This window comes from Physeter macrocephalus, chromosome 2, assembly GCF_002837175.3.
Source record: "Physeter macrocephalus isolate SW-GA chromosome 2, ASM283717v5, whole genome shotgun sequence".
Lineage (NCBI taxonomy): Eukaryota > Metazoa > Chordata > Mammalia > Artiodactyla > Physeteridae > Physeter > Physeter macrocephalus.
In genome coordinates this window covers 9,796,815-9,821,612 of record NC_041215.1, presented here as the reverse complement: position 1 = coordinate 9,821,612, position 24,798 = coordinate 9,796,815, and the positions used below count along the sequence as shown (strand labels likewise).

Here is a 24,798-nt window from a genome sequence, read left to right as displayed (position 1 = left end):
GTGGTTAGTTAACGTTTGAGTCGGAGCACCGAGAATCCTGGGAAAATAGGCAGTTCACCAACTCTACGCTTCTCAGAGAGGGAAACGGAGACGCCTGGCGGTTGAAAACGAAATCAGTCCTTATTGCAGTCCCGAGGAAGACCCGCTCTAAAAGGTGGAGCCCAAGTCCCAGTCTGGGCATAGAGGAAAAATATTTCACCCCTCATGTCCCAACCTCACCTTAACGCCAGCCCGCCAAGACATTCCCACGTGCCTGACAACATAAATAATCTTGTTAAAAGAAAATTAAAAACGCCCAATCCTGACAAGGATGCTGATAGAACGGTAAAAGGGAAAAACAACCTGGCAGTTATCTCTATACTAATAATCTGAATCACGCAGATTTATTGTTTATGCAGTAGAGTTAACTGAAGTATAACAGGAAAAAATGGATATAAGTATTCTAAAGAATGGACCATTATGCAGGTCCATTACAAAGAGTTTGGAGTGAAAATGCTGGCATGTGTATTGTTGGGAAGCAAGGAGGTTACAAAGTGTACATAATATCAGGTAAAACCAGGCATTATTTATTTCCAGATGTGCACGGGCAAGGGTTATAAATGGTTAAAATTTGTAATATTTTCCAAATTTTGCACAATAGCATATATTAGAAAAAAACAAATTAATTTAAAAAATTATGTTTGAGACTGAATATGCAAACAGAGAGTGACCAGACTCCCTCATTGCCCCCCAAACCACAACTTCTACAGCAGTCAGGACTTGGTCAATGACTGCCAGTTGCCCTTTTTGCACCTCCCCACTTCATCTCAGGACCAACCAAGAGAACACCAATTATGCTCCCCAAACCAATTACATAAAACATCCTGCTTCTGGTTAGCCAGCCTGTTTCCCCACTAGCAGCCTCTAATCAGAGCACACCTGAAGCCTTCCCTTGCTTTCACCATAAGGCCTTCCCACTCTTCTGACTACATTTTAGTCTCTGCCAAACTCAAGTAATGGTGGCTGACTTCTTTTCTATAGCAAGCTCTGGATAAATGGTCCCTGTTCTCATTTAGGTGGTTTTTGTTTATCTCTACATGTCTAATTGTGGCTGAGCTTCTGGCAACTACAAAGAATGTTTTGTGGTTAATGAAAAGAGAAGAATAAAAATTTCACACGTGGTATGAGTTCAACTTTGAAAAAGACAAATACAGGGAAAAAACACCAAAATAATTAGTAGTCTTAAATACAAGGAAAAATTGTTTGTCTACTTTTCTGTTTTTTCCTCCTTTCTGCAATAAACATGTAATCCTTTAAAAATTCATATACATTTTTTTTTCTTGGAAATTATAAGAATGACTTGAATGGTTTGGTACAACATTATCACTTGATAAGGAGTTTTAAAATATACAATTATGTTTACTTACAGAACACAAATATATTTACAACTTTATTTTTATTATCCATTTATTACTTAGTGTTACTGTTCTTGTTAAACATTTTATCATGCGAGGTTAAATAATTAATGGATAAAAGTACTATTTTATTGTACATTTTTGTACCTTCTTTTATCACGTAAAAAGGATAGTGTCCTCTTTTATGTTGTTTACTTTCTTTGGTATATTCTCAAATTTATACTTCTACGTGGCATATAAAATATTTATTTAAATTCCAGGACTTCCCTGGTGGTGGTCCAGTGGTTAAGAATCTGCCTTCCAATGCAGGGGACAAGGGTTTGATCCCTGGTCGGGGAACTAAGATTGCACATGCCACAGGGCAACTAAGCCTGTGTGCTGCAATTACTGAGGCCGTGCGCCGCGACGAAGAGCCTGCGCTCTGTAACGAAAGATCCCGCATGTCACAAAGGAGATCCCACGTGCCGCAACTAAGACCTGATGCAGCCAAATAAATAAATATTTTAAAATTCCAAGTTATTTAAATCTTTCTAATTGATTACAATCAATTTGACTCTGCCAATTTTGTGTAATTCTTATGTATATCTTTACTTAATTTTATCATGACCAAGAACGTAGTCTTTTTTTTTTTTTTTGGCTGCATCAGGTCTTAGTTGTGGCGCGCGGGATCTTCATTGAGGTATGCGGGATCTTTCGTTGCAGCGCGTGGGCGTCTCTCTAGTGTGGCCTGCGGGTTTTCTCTTCTCTTGTTGTGGCCTGCAGGCTCCAGGACGTGTGGGCTCCAGAGCACGTGGGCTCTGTAGTTTGCAGCACACAGGCTCTCTAGTTGAGGCACGCAAGCTCAGTTGTTGTGGTGGGCAGGCTTAGTTGCCCCGCGGCATGTGGGATCTTAGTTCCCTGACCGGGGATCGAACCCACATCTCCTGCATTGTAAGGCAGATTCTTTACCACTGGACCACGAGGGAAGTCCCAAGAACGTAGGCTTTCTAGCAATAAATTCTTTGAAATTAATTTATGACAAAGCATGTAGTCAGTTTGTGTAAATACTAGAAAGGAAATTACATTACTTTTTGTTGTTGTTGTCATTAAGAAAGAAAACAGCTGTTCAGTTTCCTTGATGTTGTTTTGCTGCATTTATCGAGAAGTGATTCAGCAGTTGTAAACAAGGTAAAATCACGGGAGACTTATTTTAAAACCATCCATAAAATCTAAAGAGATAGAAAATAGACTGGTGGTTCCCTGGAGCTGGGGGAGGGTACACGGATTGGCAGCACATGGGCAGGAGGGATCTTTCTGGGGTGATGGAAATATTCTAAAGCCGAATTGTGGTGATGTTTGCACAACTCTAAATTTACTAAAAAAATCATTGAATTATAACTTAAACAAGTGAATTTTATGGTATGTAAGTTTTGCCTCAATAAAGCTATTAAGCTTAAAACCAAACAGCCACAGAGATGTTATCTTTTAGTACAAATAAGCGTGACCTTGTGTTGGGGGCAAACGCTGGACATGATGATCAGCTCCTGCTGCAAAGCTAAGGGGTCCTCATGGCTCAGCCTGTTGCCCGTGTCCCCACAGTCTGCTTTCTGAACCCAAAGGCTTGCTGCAGCCCAGGCCTGAGCACACATGTCCTGCACCTGGACCCAGGCTGTTTATACCTGCGGAGCACGTTTCGTCTGCTGGTGCAGGTCTTCACAGGCTCTGCCCAGCCTGCATCAGCAGCTTCCATGTCCCCATCCTCCCTAGGGGTCTTGAACCCCCACCTCCTGTGAGAGACTAAGTGTTGGGAACCTCTGGAATATGGCCTGAGCCCCATACCTGCCTGGGGAGAAGCCAGGAGGCTGAAGCAGTGGTTGAGGGTCACATTAATTCTCTATACACAGTGTAGTTTTTAGTTCTTTCAGGGATTTATTAAGGCATTGAGCATAGTGTGATTTTTAGCCAACTGAAATGAATACAAGGAAATATATCAGGAGCTGAGGGATATGCTTTTAAGGTTAATGGTGAGGATGACGAGCTGAAAGAGAATTGAGAGTAACGCCTGTGCAGGCGGCACCCACCCTGGTGCAGCAGATGCGTGTCCCCCAGCCAGAAGCTCAGGCTCAGGGGCTTCTGGAGAGCATCTCGAAGTTCTCACCACTTTGGTGCCCAATAGGCAGTCGACCCCCCTACCTGGTGCCAAGTGGCAGGAAAGCCCCCAGAGCACGCAGCTGCAGAAGAGGAGGTGGAGGACAGGGTGTGGCCTGGCCACAGTGCAGGGCAAGCAAGGGCAGATCAGACAGCCCCTGACACTATGCAGGGGCCAGGAGGTCCAAGGCAGAATGAGGGGGTGGGGAGCCCCTGTCTAGGCCCCAACTGCGACTGTTCAGCCTTCTTTCCATTTACAACTCACTGCTTCTGGGGAGAACTGGAGGGGTGTGTCCTTCAAGAGAAAACAGAAAGGGAGGGAGGGAGGAGAGAGAGGCCAGCCCCCAGGCCTTGGAGCCCTCAGCCCAAAACTGCAGATTGCTCATGGTCACTGGAGGTGCTAAACTGTCTTTCCACCTTCCTCTGGTCCTTGATCTTGAGTCCAATGTCTACCCTCTTCTCAAAGAAGTTCACCAGCACGGACTCCGTCAGGATGGAGGCCAGGATCTGCTCGAAGGAGATGCACCAGTCTGTGTCAATGGCACCCCCACTGTGAGTGGTGGCCACGGGGCTGTGGGCCTCCCCACCCACCAGCACTGTGTCATCAGCCAGGTCCTCACACTGCAGGGAGCCCGTGCTGACCACTGAGTACGAGGACATGGACATGTCGTCTTTGGTTTCGTCGTCAGACAGAGGCTGGGAGGGGGAGCCCCGCCCCTCGCTGCCACCCCCTTCGCCCACCACCTGGCTCTCCTGCGGTGCTTTCCCAAGGTGGGTGTCTCCACCTGCTTTGGCCTGGGGGTACCCTGCAGCTGGTGGCTGAAGCTCCTGGGCCGCGTCTTGAGGGGGGTCTAGGGCTGGCGGTTCGCCCTCCTCAGGGGCACTGTCCCTGGACTCTCTGCCAGACCATGCAGAGAACCTCCTCCCCACCTCCCCAATGCGGAGCAGCAGGCTGGCCACCGTGGCGATAGCGTGGTACAAGTCCTGCTCCATGGGGTCTTCGCTGAACATGTTGTAAAGCGTCTTGCACAGCTCTATGAACTGCTCCTTTTAAGGGGAAAAACAGAAGAAGGGCAGGGAGATGGTAAAGAATGGGTCAGATTGCCCTCAGATCATCCAGACTCACAGTGCTGGCCATTCTGATTGGTGTGAGGGTGTTGTCCCGTTAGTTGTCTCCGTACACCTGTGTCTTAACATGTCCATTTCACAGATTAGGACACTGAGGTGCAGAGAGGGAAAGGGCTTTCTTTTCCAGCTGCCATTCTTTCAGCACATATAGGAACATTTAGAGTCTCTCCCTGTCTCTACGTCCATTCTGTTAGCAAAGACAGACCTATTTCTATCATATCTTTCCAAACCCAGTGACTACAAGTACTTCTTCACTGTGTTTTAAAATCACGTTGAGTTTTTTATATCTTTAATCGGAAGCGGCTTCAACTCTCCTTTATGAAGCTCTTTAGAGAGTGATGACAAGGTAAGGCAGCTTGGGTTGGTTGAGAGGGGTGAAGATGTCAGGTTCCAGGTCCTGAAACCATACTTAGGCTTCCTGGCCTGAGAATGGGATGAAACCTCCCTCCACAGGCACCCCATTCTTCAGGCCTGTGGATGAGAGAGCACCCAGATTGCAAGGTCCCCCTTCGGGCACAGCAGACCGTGGTCAGGCTGCAGCTCAACAACTGTCTTTGGTTAGATGTCTGTGGTCCTGGCTGTAAGACCCTTGGCAAGATGCCATGGTCCTGATGCAGAGACCAGCAAACAAACATCGGGTGGTGGGTCGAGCGGGCCTGTGTGGGCACAGCTCCGAGCAGGGCCTGGGAGGGAGCAGAAGCGCTGTGATGTTGTCTCATAAATGGTGGTGTGAGTCTCTGCCTTTTGAGGCTAACCTTCCCCAGTGCTCCTCTGGTTCATGGATACCGACTAAACCAAAGCAAGTCATCACCAGAGGAGTGTTCTGGACAAGGCCCTGAGGCACTGACCCCTTGTCCTCCTAGAATAGTCCCTGACTGCTGCCTGACTAGAGGTTCTAAAGGTAGGCAGGAGAATTCTTACATTCCAGGGGGTGCTGGGACGGTGGTGAGGTGCCGGGTGGGAGGGCTCAGCCTTGGTCAGAATTTTCCAGAAACATCTGTTGCGTGTTCTTATTGGGCCTACCTGGTTCATCTTGGGAAGATCCTTAATCGTCTCCTTCTGACCCTCTTTCTCCTTGGCCCACATTCGAAGGTAGTGCCGATATTCGGGAGGGCTGGTTCCCTTCTCCTCTGCGAGTTGGGAGAAAAAAATTAATCTCCATCTGTCAAATGAGAGAAAGAGGGCTGGGGGCTGGTAGCAGGGGGTAAGTGGGTTTAAGTATTGTCTGGCATGGAGTTACCTGGGCCCTATTACAAAACACCCCGGCATTTGGGGAGGTGTTGATAGGAAAAAACACCCTAGAACACTCATGGGTCTCCCCTGAGTTATGCTGAAGTAGGTCTGAGCTAAGCTGAGGATGGCCCCAATCTGTCTTCCCCAAGATGGTGACAGAACCATGTGGAGGCTGGAGAGAGGGTGGCATGAGACGGAGAGGCCGGCTGGGCACCTAGAGGAGTCCTGGCAGGAAGCAGGCACCCCCAGAGGGAGGTGGTGATGGCTGGGGGTGTTCACAGCTACAGGAGATTCAGGCCTGGGGCTGATGAGAGCTGGGCAGCTGATGGGCTGGGCATTTACCTCGAGGAGAGCTGTGGTGTCAGGCATGCATCTGCCATCTCCCCAGGGTACGGGGCTCTTCTGCAGTGACAGAGCAACCAGACCCCACCCACCCTGGGACCTCTACCAGCATCAGTAGATGTTGGTCTATATATACACCTCTTCTTTTTTCTTGGATGTCATTTCCAGCTCCCTCTTGCTCTTCCTGCTGTAGTGCTTCTGGACAATGGGATGAATAAAAAGAACAAGAACATTCTTCTGTTATGACTCCAAACCACTAAGGTCCTTGAGTGGTCTGTCTAGTCTGTGCTCTCCTGTGGAAGCGGACCTGGCCCTGGGCCCTGGATGCTGCTTCTTCTCTGCCTTCTCTGAGCAGGGCTGTCTCACTCTACATGGTTACACTGAACCACAGAGCCACTGAACCCTCACATCCTCTCTTTCAAAAGAATACAAGTCATACCACACAGTTCTTAAGTGAACGATGGCGCATGTTATGGGCAGAAAGTCTGAGACCAATGATTTCTATAGTTCTGCTGATAAAGGTCAAACTCAGGGGAGTCTTAATTACCAATTCAACCTGCAACTGCCACACTAGCTGATGAGGAATTTTATGTACGTGAATCCTGCGCTCAGCACTGTATTTCTTAAAGTGACATATTTGCTGGACTCTGCATACACCGTGTTCCTTATGGTGACCATGAACTTGGGGCGAGCAGGCTGCCCAGCTTTTGCAGACCTGTTCCCTGAGGGAATGTGGCCGGTGGGGGGACCTCAGGTGGGATGGCAGTGTCCCAGCTCTAAATGGCCCTTGACAGCTATGTGGTGGCAGGGAAGGGCGCAGTGCTCCGGGCTCAGGCTTCTCACCAGGGAACGGACTGCTGCCTGGAGGCTACGTGAGGTCTGAGGACAGGGATCTGTACCCCAAGTCCCTGGCCTCTCCTGGAAGGGCCTGGGACAAGCCTAAAGCATCCTTGATTTGCTCGAGTATAACAGAAGATACATCTGTTTCTTTAGTTTGTATACTTGAAATCAAGGTCCTTAAGCTTCATAGTCAAGTTAAGTAAGCCTTTGGCACTGTCAACAGGATTGCTTTGGGTATCTTGATAATATCTTGATAGTACCTTTTAATTTCCCTTTTGAGTGTGTATTATCCTTGGTGTGTTATTACCTATCCCCCATGAGAAATTATAGGGTGGTGTTTTGGTTGGTTTTCTAGGTGTATTACATACCACCAGCTTGATTGCCAAATCCCAGGCCCAGAATGCCCCATCACCCTGGACCCAGTACTCCCAACAGGTTTTAGGTGTAGCACAGGGATGACTTCTAATAGGCACTCAGCATACGTACTATTCCCCAACAAAAAAGTTGTGTGGAACATGAAAATGTTTCCAAAGAAAGCATCTACCACTCTCCTCCACCTCTGTTCATCTGTGCTTTGTCTGTTTCACAATGACAGCTTTGCAATGATAGCATTTTGTGTTTTTCCTATGACCATGATGACAGAATACCTTCTGCAAATGGCTGGGGAGGTGACACCCTAGTGCCTATGCAACACCCACTATACTGTGTGTCCTCATTTACTGCCCTCACGCAAGCACAGCAGCTGCCCCTCTCCACCCCAGTCCACGGCTGGCTCTGGGTCCTCCTCGGAACTTAGCCACACAGGACGCGTTTCTGGAACTAAGAGCTTCCAGGCCTCCTGACCATGCAGGGGAGCGTTCAGGAGATAAAACCCAAGGCCCTGGGGAAGCCAAGTGCAAAGGGGGCGCCCCTGCCCCCCAGGCACTGACCTTGAGCCTCCCAGGGCAGGAAAAGATCCAGGTCGGAGGTCAGAGGAGATGCTGGAAGGGACAGCAGAGGAGGAGCAAAGGCAGAGGGAGGGAGAAGCCCGGGTCCGGGAAGGCAGAGACAAGAGAAACAGGAGTGAGAACACCCCCGGGGGGCCTGGCCCTAGAGTGAGAGGCAGCTTCCCCTGGCTCTCGCTCTGCACCTCCCCACGCTGCACACTCCCGAGCCCGCGGAGGGCCGTAGGCCACCTGCATGCGCCCCACAGCAGGGGGCAGGGCCTGAGGCCAGTGGTATACAGAGTGCTCACCTTCTGAGGAGCTGTTCTCGGTGAAATAATGGGTCGCTTCCAGGGCTGACTCAGCCTCCTCTGGGCTCAGGGCTGTGCTCGGAGCGAAAGAAGAGTGAGGGCAGGAGAGAACATGATTCTCACCAAACGAAACCTCCCTGAGTCCTGGACAAAGGCCCTCCCCCCACCTGCCACTGCATGCTCCACAGCTCCCAGCCCCACCAATATATGCTGGATGGTCATAGTGGTAGCAGTTGACGACTGATTCTGGTTGACTCGTGCATTGTGTTTGAAAAGGTAATATATACATATCCCAGATAAAAATCCAATCAGTGCAGCTGGGAGTTGGTTGAGCGGCCATCCTTTCTCCTACCCCACGATGATGCGGCCCAGAGGATTCTTTTGGGATGTTTTATGCTCCTGCAGGTACATATGCAGGGACCGGCCAGGCACAAGTGACTTGTTCTCACTTTATACACTTGGGCATTGCTCCACACCAGCACATACTGGCCTGCCTCACTTTGCGATATAGTCGTCTCTGGGGTGTCGGATCCACTTGGTTCTGTGCAGGGGGCTTATTCTCCCCATTGTACGGAGGGGGAGGAAGTGAGCGAGTTTTAACAGTGCGTGGCACAAGGGGAGGTGGCAGGTGTGGGCCGCCACTAGAGCCCTAGATGAAGCAAGGCAGGCAGAGGCGGCTTGGAAGTGGCAGGGCTGGCCGCACGCGCCCTCATGGACAGGCTCTCGGCACAGTGGGGTCTGCCCAGCCCAGGACTCTATCTCAGCAGAATGAGAGGTGGCCTATACCAGTCTTTCCATGGACGTGTTCCTTGTTGCGTTACAGGGAAAAACCAGCTACAGGTGAGAATATCTGTCAGGAGCAGTTGTCTCTCCAACTCTGGATGCAGAGAACAACCCTGGGGGAAGCTTTAAAACTACAGTCTGGGCCCCGCCCCAGGCCAATCAAGTGAGAGCCTCTGGGATGAAAAAATCACTCAGGCTAACTCTGAGGCAGCCGCTGACTCCCAGGGGCAGGTCATGAACAACAGCAGGAACCCAGGACAGCTCCACCCCAGAGCAGAACCCCTGGTGCCAAATTTTCACCAGCCTGTCTCAATTCCCTCCTGTGAAAATGGGGAAGCCCTCCCCCGCTGCACTTGGAGAACTCTGAGTGGCCACCCCTGCTGAGCCAGGTGAGCTAGGCTCACGAAGCAGCGAGAGCCTCTGCTTTGGGACCAGCTACTGCGGATTATCCACTGTCAGTGTCCCAGCAGGCCTGGCACTGCTAGAGAAGCCACAGGAGAGCAGCCATACAGCAGGGCTCCCCGGCCTTGGCACCCCCAGGCCACTCCTCTGGTGAGAAACAGGAACCCTTGAGAGACTTGAGGATAAGCTAATGAACACAAGAGATTCAAACCTGAATATCCACTCCTGTGAGTTCCCCTCAGGAGGGGGTGTTCTAGTTGAGTGGCATAGTGCTCCATCTGGGCCTTTGACTGTGGGCAGAGTCCTCCCTGAGACTCCCGCACATCCTCTCCCAGGTCACTCAGGTCATGGCCCTGCTCTCAGACCAAGATTGGGCTGGGCCTCAGCCCCAATGCTCTGGCTCCTCCACACTCTCTGTCAGGACAGGCAAGCCTCCACTATGTTGGGACCCTAGTTGCCGCAAGGCCCAGCACTCCATAGAGGCCTGTGCCTTGGAATGCTGCAGCTCCAGCTCTGGACACATAAGAAACCCTTGCTGGGGAGTGGGACGGGAGGCTCTCACCTGGAGGCAAGTGCAGCTTGTAGAGCACCTTGAGCTTCTCTGTCAGGTCCCCATGGTACATCCTACCTGTGGAGGAAGGCCAGCAAGTAGGCACGCTGGCAAGAGGGCACAAGAGTCCCACGGCCAGTCCACATTCGAATACCTCCCCTTCCAATGGGTTCTGGTGGGACCCTCCTCACCACCTGACTCTCTCCTGGAGAGGACCCTGGGGGTGAGCAACAGGCCTCTGGCTTTCCCCTTCTCTGGGGCCTGCAGACCCGGCCTCCAGCAGTGGACTGAGGGAGGGGAGGGGAGGGAGGGCTCCCATTGGACGTCCATGTATCTCCAGTGGGAAAACTGCACTTCCTTTATCAAGGGTCAAGGGCTCCAGGCTGCCCTCAGCTTGCTGCAGTGGGAAGACTGGCCAGGGCTGGCATCTGGAGGCTTCCTCAGAAAGGGCGTGGGCATGGACAGGCCCCTGCAGGCCCTGGAGCCACTCACTCATCCCTGTCACGAACTCCTTGAAGTTGATCAGTGAGTCCTTATTTTCATCCAGGAGCCGAAACATGCGCCCCGCCAGCACGGGTGTGTGGGAGCCACAGGCCCAGGGTGTCAGGCTGGCAAAGAGTTCCCGGAACTGGTTCGTGTCGATGCGGTACTGCTCCAGGTAGGGCAGGCTGGGGTCCCGACGCACAGCTGCAGGGTGGCTGCTCCCCCAGTACTGACTCGCCAGCTGCTTGGCCTGCAGGGGGCATAGCCTGGTGAGATGGCCTGGCCTCCTGGCCCCTGGCTGCTTAGGATTACCAGGCTGGCTGGTGTGTTCACCCTCCTCCTCCATCCAAGTCTGCAGAGTCCTGGATAGTGAGCACTGGGCTACACACAGCATCTCACAGAACCTCCTGCGTTGGTACCATCAGCCCCTAGTTTATAGCCATGGGAGTCAAGACAGGGCCCTAGGACTGCCAGCCACAGCAGCCACAGCGGGTGAGAGGCAGCACTGGCTGGACTGCTCTGACCTTAAGGCCACAGCAGGGTGGTTATCTTGCGGGTTGAACCAGAGGCAGCTGGAGGGGCACATGGGACCAGACAATGAGATCAGGAAGGCATTGTAGACATGGCTGTTTCTGCCTGCTCGTCACACCCTTTCCCCTTCTTCTGTTAACAGCACCTGAACTTTTCTTGGAGAGCCCCTCTTGTCCCACCCTCAGGCCATGGGGTGGGCACGTGGCCCAGTTTTGGGTCAGCAGAAAACACCCTCCTGTAGCCGCAGCACCTAACTTGAGTCATTCCAACAATCAACCCTAGGCTTTTTGCTAAAACCACTTGGAAAGAAAAATTTCTTTTCACTGGGGTTACTGAGAGGACAGTTTGACCTTGGAGATGCTGACAACAGTCCTGCCACTCTGTAGGAAATGCAGTCCAGGTGATATTTGAAGTAGGGGAGCTTGACAGGATGTTGGAACACCTAGATCCAGTCATGCCTGAAGCTGTACATTCCTAGACTTTTCAGTTTCACGAGCCAATGCTTTCCCTTTTATATAAGCTGACTTGAGTGGATTTTCTTCCACTTAAAAGAGTGTCCTGCCTAAACTCCAAGAAGGATTAAATTCTACCATGTGAACTTTGTAGTAACTGCATCTGAAGATGCTTTTAAATCTATTTCTCTCCTGGCAGGAGGCTGCTACGCTGAGGATGAATTTAGGGGACTAGGATGGGATAGTGGTCCTCCCTTGCTCTTGGCTGTCACCTTAAACACCATGTAAAGGTCCTCCAGCTCTTCAATTGAGAAACCAACGTCCCCAGGTATAGCTCGGACCTAGAAGGAAAGAGAAACAGGATGTATTAATGAATTCTCAAGTTTCTGCTCTTTGAGAGAATCCCCATGTGGATGAGGGCGAAGACACGAACTGCCCTCTTGGTGTTGCCAGCTGGCCGAGCACATGAGGGTAGTCCATTCAGGAAAGAAGGTGTGGTCCACACTCTTACCCCTCATCACCCATCCTGTCACTCAATTCACACTCCCTGAGCTCCTTCCTGGTGGGCACTGGGGGTGCCTTTCTGTTCTGAACACCCAGTCAGGGACACAGGGTGAGGGGTGGTGATCAAGAGACTGCTATCTGGATCCCTCGAAAGGCCCTGGCACTGGCACTTTGGAAGGTGACCTAGAACTTCCCAGTAACTTCTCCCTCCAGAGACAGGAGGACAAAGGCTTGCAGCAGAGGTCAGCGGGCTGAGTGGATGGAGGGCTGGGTGGGCTGAGTATCGCTACTTCTCCCTCCAGAGTGGGATCATGCTTAGCCTTTAGGCATTGAGGCATCAGAGAGGCTTCCCTGTGACCAATCCACAAGCAGAAAATTGTGACCAGCCCTCTCCCCACTTCCCTAAATTTGCACCTTCACTCCTGGATTCCAGTCCCACACAAGACAGTGCTAGGGGACTCTGCACCCTGCTCCTCAGGGAAGTCTGTAGATGGCTCGGTAGGAGCAGCCCACTTGGTCACCATCCCCAACCCAGCTCCAGCCTGCACCCTGGGGCCATGGGAGCCCGGGCCCATCCGTACCACACTCCTCTTGGCTGTATCCTCCAAGGACTGGATCACTTTCAGCCTCTGTTTAAACCGCATCTGTTCAATGTCCTCGGCCCTCAGGCTGCTGAATTTCTACCAGTCAGAGGTGATTCAGTGAGATAAGGTGGAACCACAGAGCAAAGGACAGCCACCCGCCATGGCCAACTGCACCCACATGGCCCAAGGGAGTGGTCTGGCTAAGAAGCCCCCAGTGAGTGCTGACCTCATATGACATCTTCAGGAGGTCGAAGATGTCCACCTCTTCAGGAGGGTCATCTCCACTGGTCAGCAGGGCATGGAGGTGTGGGATAGGAGGAGAGACACTCTGCTTATTGACCACATTATCCAGGTATCTGTAAGGATACAGAAATCTAGATCACCCACAGGTGACAGGGGTGTCTTACCCATGGCTAAATCATGTGGCGAGACCTAATTTGCCCAGACTCCCAATCAATGAGCGAGTGTGCTGAGGGCCGGGCATCCTCCAGGAGAGAGAAAGATGAGCCACTGCAGGGAGGAGGGGGAGAGGCAAATCAGGGATGGGTACCCTGGCAAATCAGGGATGCCCCCTGGAGGCAGTGGCGAAGCTTGAGCACGAACTCTGAGAAAGCTAGGCTGTCCACTGGGGTCCCACGGTGGGGGGGGGACCTTTACGAGTCCAGACCCTACCAAACCAGGAGAGAGGTTTGTCCCAGCTGGAGGGATGACACACTTCCTCCATCTGGCGGGTCACTGGGCCAGATGTGAGGACTCCCTGCCTGGCCAGGAAGAATCAGGGACCAAAGGAGTGTCCCAGGAGGAAGGCGAGGGAGGAGCCCTGCTGTGGGGGTGTCTGAGGAACGCAGCCTTGGGACAGGGCCTGACTTTGGCTGGACTAGCCCAGCCAGGAACTCACACTCTCCCAGGCTCTCTGGCTGGGCCTGTCACTCAGGTGGGAGACACCCACTGGCTCCGGCACCATTCCTGGTCAGGCCCTGCTGCTGAGAAGGGGCCCCATCTGTCTGGTGTGGGAGATGGGCATGAAAACCACTTGCTGACTCTGGCCACGGGCTGAGTATCTTGTCATCACTGAGGACAAACAGCTAGCATGGCCCATAGCAGAGAAGCAACAACTTTGCCAGCCTGGACCCTTGCAGGTTCCCAGTCAGCACCTGGGCTGGCTCGGCAGGCAGGTGGCAGTGTCCCTGGCTGTCCCAGGTGGCTGGGAGCATTCCAGGCGGGAAAATACATGCACGTGGGCTGGCAAGGCTGTATAGAGCTCAGGGCCTGGGCCACAGTGAGGACCCCCCAGGAAGGCACCTGGTTATAAAGGCCTTGAAGGCCAGGCTGGGGGACTTAGATCGTTTGTCCAGAAAACCACCAGTGGCACAGGGAGTCCCCATATCCCAAGGGAGGAACAGGGTCAGATTCTGATCAGGAAGAGCCCTGTGGGATGCTGGTAGATGAGACTGGAGCAGGGAAAACTGACGATGCAGACACAGGGCCCTTGGCAGGGGTGTCATGGGTCTGCCCTGAGGCTGTAGGGGTTGAGGGGAGGGGCTGGATCCAGAGAGAGTCCAAGAGGATGGGATGCGGGGACTGAGGGAGGATGAGGCAGCCAGGATGACCCTGGGCCTTAGGTGTGCCTGGTGGATATCAGCTCATTCAGCAGCTACAGTAGGCCCAACATGGGCCCTTGTCTAGGTGACGGGGCGAGAGTGATGCTACTGAGCTGGGAAAGGCACGACCAGGAATGCTTTGTGGGAATAACAGACACCCAGCCTTCGCTAGAGGCGGGAGGCCCTGCTGTTCCAGCTGCCTCCTGCCCCCCAAGCCCTCCAGTCCAGTGTGCCCTGGCCCACTACCTGTTTTACCTTCTCCCAGCACTTATTGCTACTCCAGTATTGTTCTGTCTCCTTCCAGAAAGGAGGCTCTCTCCGCCCCCCTGGAGTATCCCTGGGTCTAGCCCTGTCTGGGCACTTGGTAGGTACAGTCCCAGGACGCTGACCAAGGAGCACATAGGGCTGGGGAGGGGTGGGGTGCTGCAGTCAGTGCTGGCTAGCTCCCCAGCAGGAGGAGGGAGGTTGGCTCAGTCACCTGCCCAGGACAGTCATGGCCTCGCCCTCGTCGCTGCAGCCCAGTAGCTGTTCCATGTTGGCATCCAGGATGGCCAAGGCTACCTGCAGGATCACCTTGATGCCCTCATAGAAGAAGCAGTCAACAATGACCGCAGCACTCTCAAAGGGCATGACGCTGAGGAAGAGGGTCAGGAACCAGGAGAGCGAGATGCTGGGAATCACCCCCAGGTCCTGCATCTTCTCAGACAGCTGGGGCAGGAAGTCTCTCGTGAGCTCTTCGAAGATGCCTTGGTCCACCAGGGCCCCTAGGGAGAGAACGAAGGAGTCTGAATGGTGAGCTCACACCCCTGACTCAGGCAGGCCCTCATGTGGGACCCCAGGGTCTGAGTTGCAAGAAGCCCACCTGGTCCCCAGCCAGCTCTGCTTACAACTGAGGGCTGGAGGTGGGCAGATGGGGTGGAGAAAACAAGAACGGAAAAAATCCTGTAAGTTTCCTTTTTACTACTTCCAAACCACTGTGTGGAAAGAACGATTTCTTCCACTATACTTGGATTTTCTTTTTGGGAAATACTAATTTCTCTCTAGGGCGTCAGGAGTAAACAGTGAGCAGCCGCATAGCACAGGGAGATCAGCTTGGTGCTTTGTGACCAACTAGAGGGGTGGGATAGGGAGGGTGGGAGGGAGGGAGATGCAAGAGGGAAGAGATATGGGGATATATGTATATGTATAACTGATTGACTTTGTTATAAAGAAGAAACTAACACACCATTGTAAAGCAATTATACTCCAATAAAGATGTTAAAAATAAATAAAATATAAGAAAAATAAAAGAAAAATAGAAACAAACAAAAAAACCAAAACAAAACAAAAAAAAAGAAGTAAACAGTGATCTCAGTAGCTTGTGTGTGTACTGACCTGAAGCTTGTGAACAGATGCAATTATAAAGGACCCCAAGAGTGGAAACCCCCAAAAGCAAATGGTAACGGAAGGACATTTTAGAATAACAGACTTAATTATATATGTAATTAAATATATTTGCAAGTGCACTTCCATTTAATAACACAGATTCTACTGGCTGTGAGTTCCTAACAGTTGACATGGGGGTATACTATATGCTCTAGTTGTGATACTGGAAATTTTCCACAATAAAAATGTTTAAGAAGAGTTAGATGGATGTGAATTTAGGCCCCAAGCTAACTTCTTCTCTCACTGCCAGCAACTCCTAGGGAATCGCATAAAGTCTGGGAGAGATGGCTGGGGTCTGTGTTTGGCTCTCCACTTTTTAGCTGTGTGAAGATTTAGCAGCTTCCTAATCTATGGAGCGGAAGCTGTGACTGTCTGCAGCCTGGGGCAAGGCTGAGAGGCCTCCAAGAGCTCACCTGTGGGATGTGCTGAATGTAGACCTGGCCCAGGGAGGCCTGCCACCCCCACAGGGAGCTGCCAGTCTCAGGCACTCACCCACCACCCTTGTGTTGTAGTAGTCGGGCAGCATGCGTTCACAGAGGGCCACCAGCAGCCAGAATGCCTCCTCCTCGCTGCCATAGAGCAGGAGCACTGAGGTGACGATGTTCATGGCCTGTGGGCACAGAGACAGGTAGGCGGTGTCATGCAGCTGTCCCCCCCCAAGTGGCCTATGCATCCTCCTCTACCAGCAAGCCTGGCAACAACAAACTCTTCCACCCAACTCTGGGCAATTTGCCAAAAGGCAATTTGCAGGAAATCAATTTGACCAAAACGGTCAACCAAGTTCCTCAAATTGGGCCTGCAGGCATTCTGACACCCAAGAAGGCGAGGCCCTTCTTTGGCGTGGTGTCTGGTGTCACAGGTACAGCACGGGGCCAGAAGGATGTGTGAGTGAGCTGCATGCAATGGCCACATGGCTGCAGGGAGGCCATGGCAAAGTAGTGACCACCCACAGCCTGAGCTGATACCAAGGCTTGTAAGAAAAAGCTTCAATGGTGGCAAATTATCTTAAAAATGATTTAGAGCCAGCACACTGGTTTTCCATGCACTGGCAATATGTCCTGCAGAACACTGGTCCTACAGAAAAGTGACTTCTCTGAAATCCAGAGGCAGTCACAGGGAAACAGAAAGCCATCTGACCTGGCCATGAAAATGCACACTAGATTTAAAATCAAATGCCCCTGGAAATGCAAATCAAAACTGCAGTGAGATGCCACCTCATACCGTTAGGATGGCTACTATTAAAAGAACAGAAAATAACCAGTGTTGGTGAGGGTGGCAAGAAACTATAGCCCTTGTGTATTGTGGGTAGGAATGAAGAATGGTGCAGCTCGTGTGGAAAATGCTATGACAACTCCTCAAAAAATTAAATATATGATCCAGCAATTCCACTTCTGGGTATAATGCCCAAAAGAACTGGGTTTGGATATTGTACACCTATGCTCATAGCAGCACTATTCACAACAGCCAAAATGTGGAAGCAACCCAAGTGGCCATGGATGAGGAATGGATAAACAAAACACGGTGTATACATACAACGGAATATTCTTCAGCCTTAAAAAGGAAGGAAATTTTGACACATGCTACAACATAGATGAAACTTGAGAACATTATGCAAATGAAATAAGCTAGTCACAGAAAGACAATACTGTATGATGCTTATATGAGGTACTTAGTCAAAATCACAGAGACAGAAAACATAATGGTGGTTGCTAGGGGTAAGCAGGGGAGTTGTTTAATGGGTACAGTTTCCATTTTGCAAGATGAAAAAGAGTTCTGGAGATGGATAGTGGTGATGGTTGTACAATGATATACCTAATGCCACTGAACTGTACACTTAAAATGATTAAGATAGTAAGTTTTATGTTATGTGTATTTTACCACACAGTGATTAAGATAGTAAGTTTTATGTTATGTGTATTTTACCACACACACAAAACAATCAGACCCCTCAGGACCCAGACCAGGAGCACATACATGGCATGGGGATGAGGTGAGTGATGAACACTGCTTCTAATTTCATCTTTTTCTGTGATTAGGATCTTCCTGGGGGGGACAGGGCACAGTCACAGGTGTGTGGGGCCATCACTTAGGCCCAGGGCCATGCAGAGCTGTTCCTGTGAGCTTCTGGTGGGAGATGCTGTCTCTGGACCCTGCTAAGCCCCTGTACCTGGCAGTAGCCAATGGTGGGGTTTCGGAAAGCGTAGGCAGTCAGCACCCGGCGGAGTGCAGCGATCCCGAGCTCATTCTGGAAGGCAGGGTGCTCGGGCATGGAGCGGTGGAGGTCTCGCTCGATCTCCTCCGTGGCCAGGCTGTACTTCCCTGTGGACATCTCCACCAGCTCAGCATAGTAGCCAGGGTGAGTCACCATCTCATTCCAGGCCCCTGTGGAGACACAGCTGGTAGCTGTCTCCCTCCTCCTCCCCTCCCGGGACTTCGAGGGCAACAGTGCAGGGTGGAGACGGCAATGCACTGCAGAAGAGAAGTGGCACTTTGGGGCCAACTAAGAGGTGCCAGGCAGAGTTTCCCTCATGATTGCTTCTGAGGAGTCACCCCACCCAAGTTCCAATGGCTGACTTGCCCTCCTGAAACCATCCAAGTGGCCAAGGGTGTGAATGTTGCCAGAGCCTGCCCCAAGGAAAGGAGGCCTCTGGAGGCCGTCTGCCTTCCACTGCCGGTGGGAAGGCACTGCTCCACTGGTGTCTGCTCCCTGGAACGCCCCTCTTGGCACACATGAGCTTCATTACAGCTGAGAGTCCTGTTCCCGCCCTCTAAAGGCTGGTAGTTCCTGCCTGGCCGACTCAGGAGGCCAGCTGGGGGTCATGGAGGCTGAGGCTGTGGGGCCATGAGGCCAGGGCAGCTTACCAGAGAAGAGGAGCCACAGCTCCCCCCGGAGGCTCTCGGGGATGCCCTTCAGCACCAGCTCCCGCGTCCTGGCGGTGCGGTACATGCACATGCCACGCCCGTACTCAAAAAAGTGGATGTGCCACGACTCCTCTTTCATCTTCTCCTTGGCCTGGGGGAACAGCAGACAGGGGGGTCTGTGGATGCGACCCGAGTGCTGAGGCAGGTGTCAGGCCCTCCACCTCTCCTCCAAGGGCTTGTGGTGAAAATGCCATGAGCCCAGGCTGGGCTGCGCACGGCATCACCCTCGGGCGTCAGGGACACGGGACCGCCTGCAGAGGCCTGAAGCCCATGACCAGCACTGCTGACAGGTCACGCAGGGTGTCCCTGGGCACTGCACATCGTCACCCAAGGGCCGCAGACTGGCCCTGCTCTTCCCCCTCTCTGGCCTGCATGGTGGTGGAGCCCCGAGTCTGGGCTTACCCCCTTGGCTCCCAGGTCCTCCATGGGCGTGTTTCTCTGGAAGAGTTTGAGCAGGCCCTGGGAAGCGGTTGGAGCCTCCTGTGCATGGGACCTCTGGAGGCCACCAAGGGGTGAGGTCGGGCTGGCAGGCTGTTCTGACACCTCCTGAGGAGCTGGGGAAGACTGGGAAATACAACATGGGAAGGAAAGGACTGAGCGAGTGAGCTGCCCCACTGCCTGTGGGGTGGCCGTGCGGGAAAGAGCAGGAGGCCATGCTGTGGCTCAGCCCTACATCCTCTCTGGCGAGACACACACCTGTATTGTCCTCCTTCACCAGGGCCAGGTTCTGGTGCTCATCCTGTCAGGCCCTCTCTCCGTGAGGTCAGGGCCAGGAGAGAAGAAACCGCAAGGAGACAGCTCCACGTGCCCCTTCCTGAACTCTGCGTCCCCTACAAGGGCTTGACTGGCAGCACTCGTGGGTGCTCCCTGGGATGCCTTTCTTGCTCCAGCCTCTGGGGCGCAGACCCTGCCGAGCCCTGTAGGGACAGCTGCTGGTGGCGTCTGCCCGGACTGTTCTCGGGTCCCACCATTGTAGCGCTGCCCCATGGGGCCCCCTGGCCACAGTGATTGGCTCAAGTGGGGAGTGCCGGGAAAGAGCACTGGGGCCCCCACTGGAGCCCAAGCATGGAGGGGAAAGCAGAGCAGAGGCAGGGTGACATCAGGCCTGCTTACCCAGTACGTCCCGAGGTTGACAGCCTGCTTCACCCTTTTCAGACTGACAGAGTCCTAATTGAGGGCATGCCTCCTGTGGGTGCCCTCAGTGACAGCTGAGTGAGGGAAGGAGTCCCCTTTCCTCTCCTCCCTCCCTCAGGCTACCTGTCCACTGTACCCTCAAGGGCCCCTCAAAGAAGAAGGGGATCCCAGGCCCTCTGAAGGCTGATGGCTGTCCGCAAGGCTCCCTCTCTCTGGGCCACTTGCCTAGTGTGTGGTGTGGTCTACAGTGGCCACACATCTCTTGGGCCACACCACCTCTTTCCTCCGGACACGTGCGCAGCTCAAAACCGGGCTCTCCTTAGCAGTCCACCACACTTGCAACAAGGCTGTGGGGCTTTGGGAGGCGAAAATAAAGACACAGGCGTAGAACTAGGTGTGTTGGGAGGGGGTCCCCACCTGTGGGCCATCTCTAACCATAAACAGGGCGCTGGTAGTGCTGTAGGCCCTTCCCCAGTGTAGGAACCTGGGAATCTGCTTTCCCGTTGCACGGACGGCCAAACAGCAAGAGAAATGGATCCTGGGTGGTTCTGGGAACATACTGGGGGGCAATATGGGGCTGGGAGAAGAAAAGGGGGGCATCAAGGACAAAGGTCTAAAAGGAAGCCCTAACATTCAGGGTTCTTCCCCTGGCTTTCTGGAACCCCTACCCCCGGCCCTCACCCAGCAGGGCTAGCGAGGAAGTTCTTAGTACCCTTCAGGTACAGTGTGGGTGACACCAGGCAACTGCCCCTGCTTGTGGATTGTGTTCTACCTGCAGGCACCTGACTTCAAGGTGAGTTCACTGCCGTGGGCAATGGCCTGGGCAGGGAGCTTGTTCCCTAGCCCGGGGGTCAGGTGGAACAGAGTCAGTGCCCACTCTGTCTGTCCTCCTCTTAGCTCCCTCCCCAAGTGCCCACCAGCAGGAACACCACCGCTCTTGGGTGGACACGGGTCACTGGCTCCCTTGAATCCACTTCTCCTTCTGCCAGCAGTGGCTTCCAATTTTTGGGGGGCACAACACATCTCTCTCTACTCTTGGACCCACACTTTGTGGAATCCACTGAGGTCTGCGGTGGTGGCCACAAGCTAATTAGCATTTTCCATGCCTGCGGGGGCTTCGGGTACTGTGTCGGCCACTCTGCGGGGAATGTCAGGATGAGCCAAGGAGGGTGCAGGGGCTGCACCACCATGCTGGTGCCACACACGCCCTGGGGATGACGCTCATCCAGAGGAGAGAGCCCAGCTCTGATGACAGGCGGCCAACTGTGTGGACTTCTTGGCTTCGTGGGCCAGTAAGCTCCCCTTCTGCATGCTCCAGTCTGAGCTGAGTTTCTGCCCTTGTGCCTGTCAGCTCTGATCCCACTGGCTGTGGTCAAGCAGGGGTGCTGGACGCCTCCTCCCAGACTTTCACCCTCTCTGTGTTCCTTACATGAGAACCCGCACCACAGCTGTGATGGCTTCACAGGGAACGCATGCTAAACTCATCAAATTGTGCTATTTCAATATATACAGCATATTGTATATCAAATTTACCTCAGTAGAACTGTTTTTAATAAAAAGGAAAAAAAAAAAGAGAACTCTGCTAGGTTCATATCCACAGCCTGCCCCTCTGCCCCTGGCTGGTGTTTTCAAAATGGATTTTAGATCAACTAAAAATACATTTTCATGACAAACTGCCCGACTCCAGGGACATGACCCCAGTCCAGACCCCAAGCATCCTGATGCAGAGAGTCTGCTTCTGGCTCGAGGTTCCCTGCAGGGACAAGGACACAGATGGACTTGCAGGCCACAGAGCACTGCAGAGAATCAAAAATCTCAGTGCCGGAAAGGAGACTGACTCGAGGATGTGACCTCAGCAATAACCATCCTTTGTGACAGACAGGTTCCTGGGGTGATGGTGAGCTCACAGACCCATGCTGCCTGGGAATCCAGTCTCTCTCTCCTTCCTCTTGGTAACTGTCTCACACATTTTTCCAGTGCAAACCTCCCAAACCACCCACCTTCCTCACTTCCTACTGCCAACTACTAAACTGAGCAAGCAGAAGCAGGGGCAATCTGACAGCCATCCACGGTCACCCCCACCGGCCCACCTTCCCACATCTGTGGCCACGCATGCCAGGCCCAACTCTCCCCTGACTCGAGCCCAAGATCCTACCGCTCTCGCCTCTAGGACCTTCTTCTGGCAACTGCCCTCTCTCCACTGGATTAATTACCATCAGCAAAGAATCATGCTGTTGTCCCTACAAGCCCTCCCCATTCTTCACCTGGGTGGTGCTCATATGTTATGTCCACTTTTGTGAAAGTGCATCAAGCTGTGCACTTAGGATCCATGCACTTTAGAGTATATACGTCACACTCCGATTACAAAGTCACACCCTGAAGGGACCCCTGTGATTCTCAGCTGGACTTCCTACAAAGTTTCTGGAAAGAGTTGCCTAAACTCACTGTATCCTTTCCCCCTCTTTCCAGTTTTTTCTTGAGAAAGTGTCAGAAAATGTATGTTTATGTTCTAACAGTTACCTTTATATGAATGTCTTTAATATAGTACCCTGGGTCCCCTCTTTTTACACACTGGACTCCCTCCTAGGGTCAATACTAAAAGTAGCGAGTAGCCCTGATCTTCCCCCTCCACTCCTTTTCCTGCCGACATATAATTTAAAGTGATATACCTTGCTCTTACTTAATAAGGCAGTCAGTGAGCTTATTCTACTTTCCATACCTTCTTTTCTCATGTTTTCATTGTACTCTATGTAGTCAGAGGATATAAAATTACACATGACTTGTCACCTTTATCCTTGTTATCTAGTCCTATTTCTACAGCTAGATACATTCAATGCTCCCACCACACCTTCTGCCAAAGCCTCTTCCGTCATTTCTTGGTTGTCTGAGGTTGTTCACTATTAGATCCCTCAAAAGCTGATAGCTTCTGTGAATTCCTGCATGTTCCTGATGGCCTGTGGTCTTGATACCTGAACGTCAGTTTGCCAGATAGAAAATCCTGGGGTCACAGCTTTTTTACTGTATATCTTATAAAATGTTACTCTATTTGTATAAAATTTTGCTATCAAAATGTCTGATGCCTCTCTGATTTTCATTCCTTCATAAATGACTTGGTCTTTCTTGACTGGTTGCCCAAAATAATTTTTTTAATCTTTAAAATCTGATAGTTTTACTAGATTATATCTCAGTGTGTATATACTGCATACTATTCTGTATTGATTTTCCAGTTGTACACATACTCTTCCACCAGGCAGGTTTAAGTCTTTTATGTTCAGAAAACTTTTCTTGAATCGTGGTTTCTATCAGTTGTTATTCCACAGCTTTGTTTTTCTTTTTTAGGGAGCTATGTTATACATAAGTTGGATTTTCTTTGCCTGACTTCTTTATCACTTCTCTTGACTACTTTTTCTCTCTCTCTTTATTGGACTCTCCTCTTACAGCCTTTCCCCCTGAGTCTTGTCCTTATCTCCCTTAATGGACTTTCTGTGGGGTCTATTCATTCTTGTGTTCTTGGTTGTATGATATTTATTTCTGAAATATTTCTGTATTTTTTTCTAATTCTTTCCTGACTCCTGTCAACTCTCTTTTCACATTTTTCTGTTGACTAGTCACTTAGTTTCCAAGCTTTCTAAAAATTTTTTATTTATACCATTCTTTAGTAGTTTCTAACCCTTTTCTAATTCTTTTTTAGGTCATTTTGAAATATTAGGGTACAGGTTTCATCTGCTTTGGGGGGATGCTGTTCTGGAGTGCTTTCTTTGTCTGTGGAAGGTTTTTTGGATCGTTTTCTTCTTTGTATAGGGTGTGCTCATAATCTTCTTCTGTTGCTCACATTTGAATAACATGACTTTTTCTGTACTTACAGGAAGATGTTGTATGTATGGGGTAGCTGTTTGCACTGCAGAGCTGGGGGTCTGCCTTCTGCTGCAGTCTCTCTATGGAGCCCCCCTCCAGGACTTTCTGATCTGTCTCCTCTAGTGTCAGACGCTTCTCTCTCTTAACTCCTCAGTATTCCTGCCCTGCTCAGTTCCAGATCTTTTTTCCTCAGGGAGGGCTCTTTCCTTTTGGAAGGGAGTTTTTGTTGGGTGTTTCAGATTTGTCCTAGCATTCCCTGATCTTCCCTCAGCTCGTTAGTGGATTCCCATGTTCTGTGTTGTTGGTTAACTCATCTGTGAGCTGGAGCCTGAGAAATATGCCCGCAGTTTCACCGGTGGTTTCTCTTAGTCACTTGCTGAGGTTTCTGTTCAGTGGGTAGTCTCTTTTGAGAAGGGTGTGTGTGGGGGAGTATCTTTGGTGATTTCTGGATTCCTTGGCTCTTGGGACTGTCAGAACCCTTTTTCTCTTCCCTCCACTACCACAGCACAGCTGCTGATTCTGTATCTGTAGAATAATGCTGCAGTTGGTGGTTTGGCCTCACCTACTTGTAGTCTGGGGTTTGTAAGATATCCTTTCACCTGGCTTTGTTAAAGCTGTTGTCTGTGGGCTTTTTTTTTTTTTTTTTTCCTTGCGGTACGCGGGCCTCTCACTGCTGTGGCCTCTCCTGTTGCGGAGCACAGCCTCCGGATGTGCAGGCCCAGCGGCCATGGCTCACAGGCCCAGCCGCTCCACGGCATGTGGAATCGAACCTGTGTCCCCTGCATCGGCAGGTGGACTCTCAACCACTGCGCCACCAGGGAAGCCCTGTGGGCTTTTCTTTTTACTCTTAAAGTTGCTTTGTGCATTTTAATGGAAAATTTGGTAAGGTTTAAAAAGCTACCCCAATAACCAACAGCTTATTCCAGTTGAAGGCCACTCCACCAGGCTTTTCTTCCTGTTCTTCCACTGAACAACTCTTGAAAAGGCCACCGTGTCCTCTACTTGCCATCTCCAGTAGTCAATTCTTAGTTCTTATGATACTTGACCTCATATCCAAACTGAACTCTTGACTGCTCCTTCCAAAACTGCTCTTCCTCATGTCATTAAATGGTGATTCTATTCTCTAAGCTGCTCAGGCCAAAAACTATAGGGTCATCTTTTTGTAAACCCTTCTCTTTCTCCCATACCCTCCATCTAATTCGTCAGTTCTCTCAGATCTACCTTCGAATTAAATCCTGTATACTAACACTGAACAATCCGAAAAGGAAATTACG

The 24,798-nt window shown here is 51.3% G+C and overlaps 1 protein-coding gene across 6 annotated transcripts in view; it reads right to left on the bottom strand.

Annotated features, from left to right (window-relative positions):
* Positions 1–3,289: 3,289 nt before the first annotated feature.
* TBC1D9B (TBC1 domain family member 9B) overlaps positions 3,290–24,798 on the bottom strand; it is a 44,522-nt gene continuing 23,013 nt past the window's right edge. For 3 of the 6 annotated variants that reach the window (XM_024116278.2, XM_028498099.2, XM_007118568.4), the window contains 15 exons: positions 18,938–19,099; positions 18,476–18,626; positions 17,781–17,995; positions 16,106–16,223; positions 14,667–14,952; positions 12,814–12,943; positions 12,585–12,683; positions 11,772–11,840; positions 10,526–10,766; positions 10,046–10,111; positions 8,299–8,370; positions 7,994–8,044; positions 6,363–6,422; positions 5,673–5,779; positions 3,290–4,568 (listed from right to left, as the gene is read on the bottom strand). In XM_024116278.2, coding sequence (XP_023972046.1) covers positions 3,882–4,568; positions 5,673–5,779; positions 6,363–6,422; positions 7,994–8,044; positions 8,299–8,370; positions 10,046–10,111; positions 10,526–10,766; positions 11,772–11,840; positions 12,585–12,683; positions 12,814–12,943; positions 14,667–14,952; positions 16,106–16,223; positions 17,781–17,995; positions 18,476–18,626; positions 18,938–19,099 — 2,514 coding nt within the window. In that variant the 3' untranslated portion in view covers positions 3,290–3,881. The remainder of the gene's footprint in view (positions 4,569–5,672; positions 5,780–6,362; positions 6,423–7,993; positions 8,045–8,298; positions 8,371–10,045; positions 10,112–10,525; positions 10,767–11,771; positions 11,841–12,584; positions 12,684–12,813; positions 12,944–14,666; positions 14,953–16,105; positions 16,224–17,780; positions 17,996–18,475; positions 18,627–18,937; positions 19,100–24,798) is intronic. The other 3 variants (XM_024116279.3, XM_024116282.3, XM_024116281.3) reach the window with 3 other exon arrangements.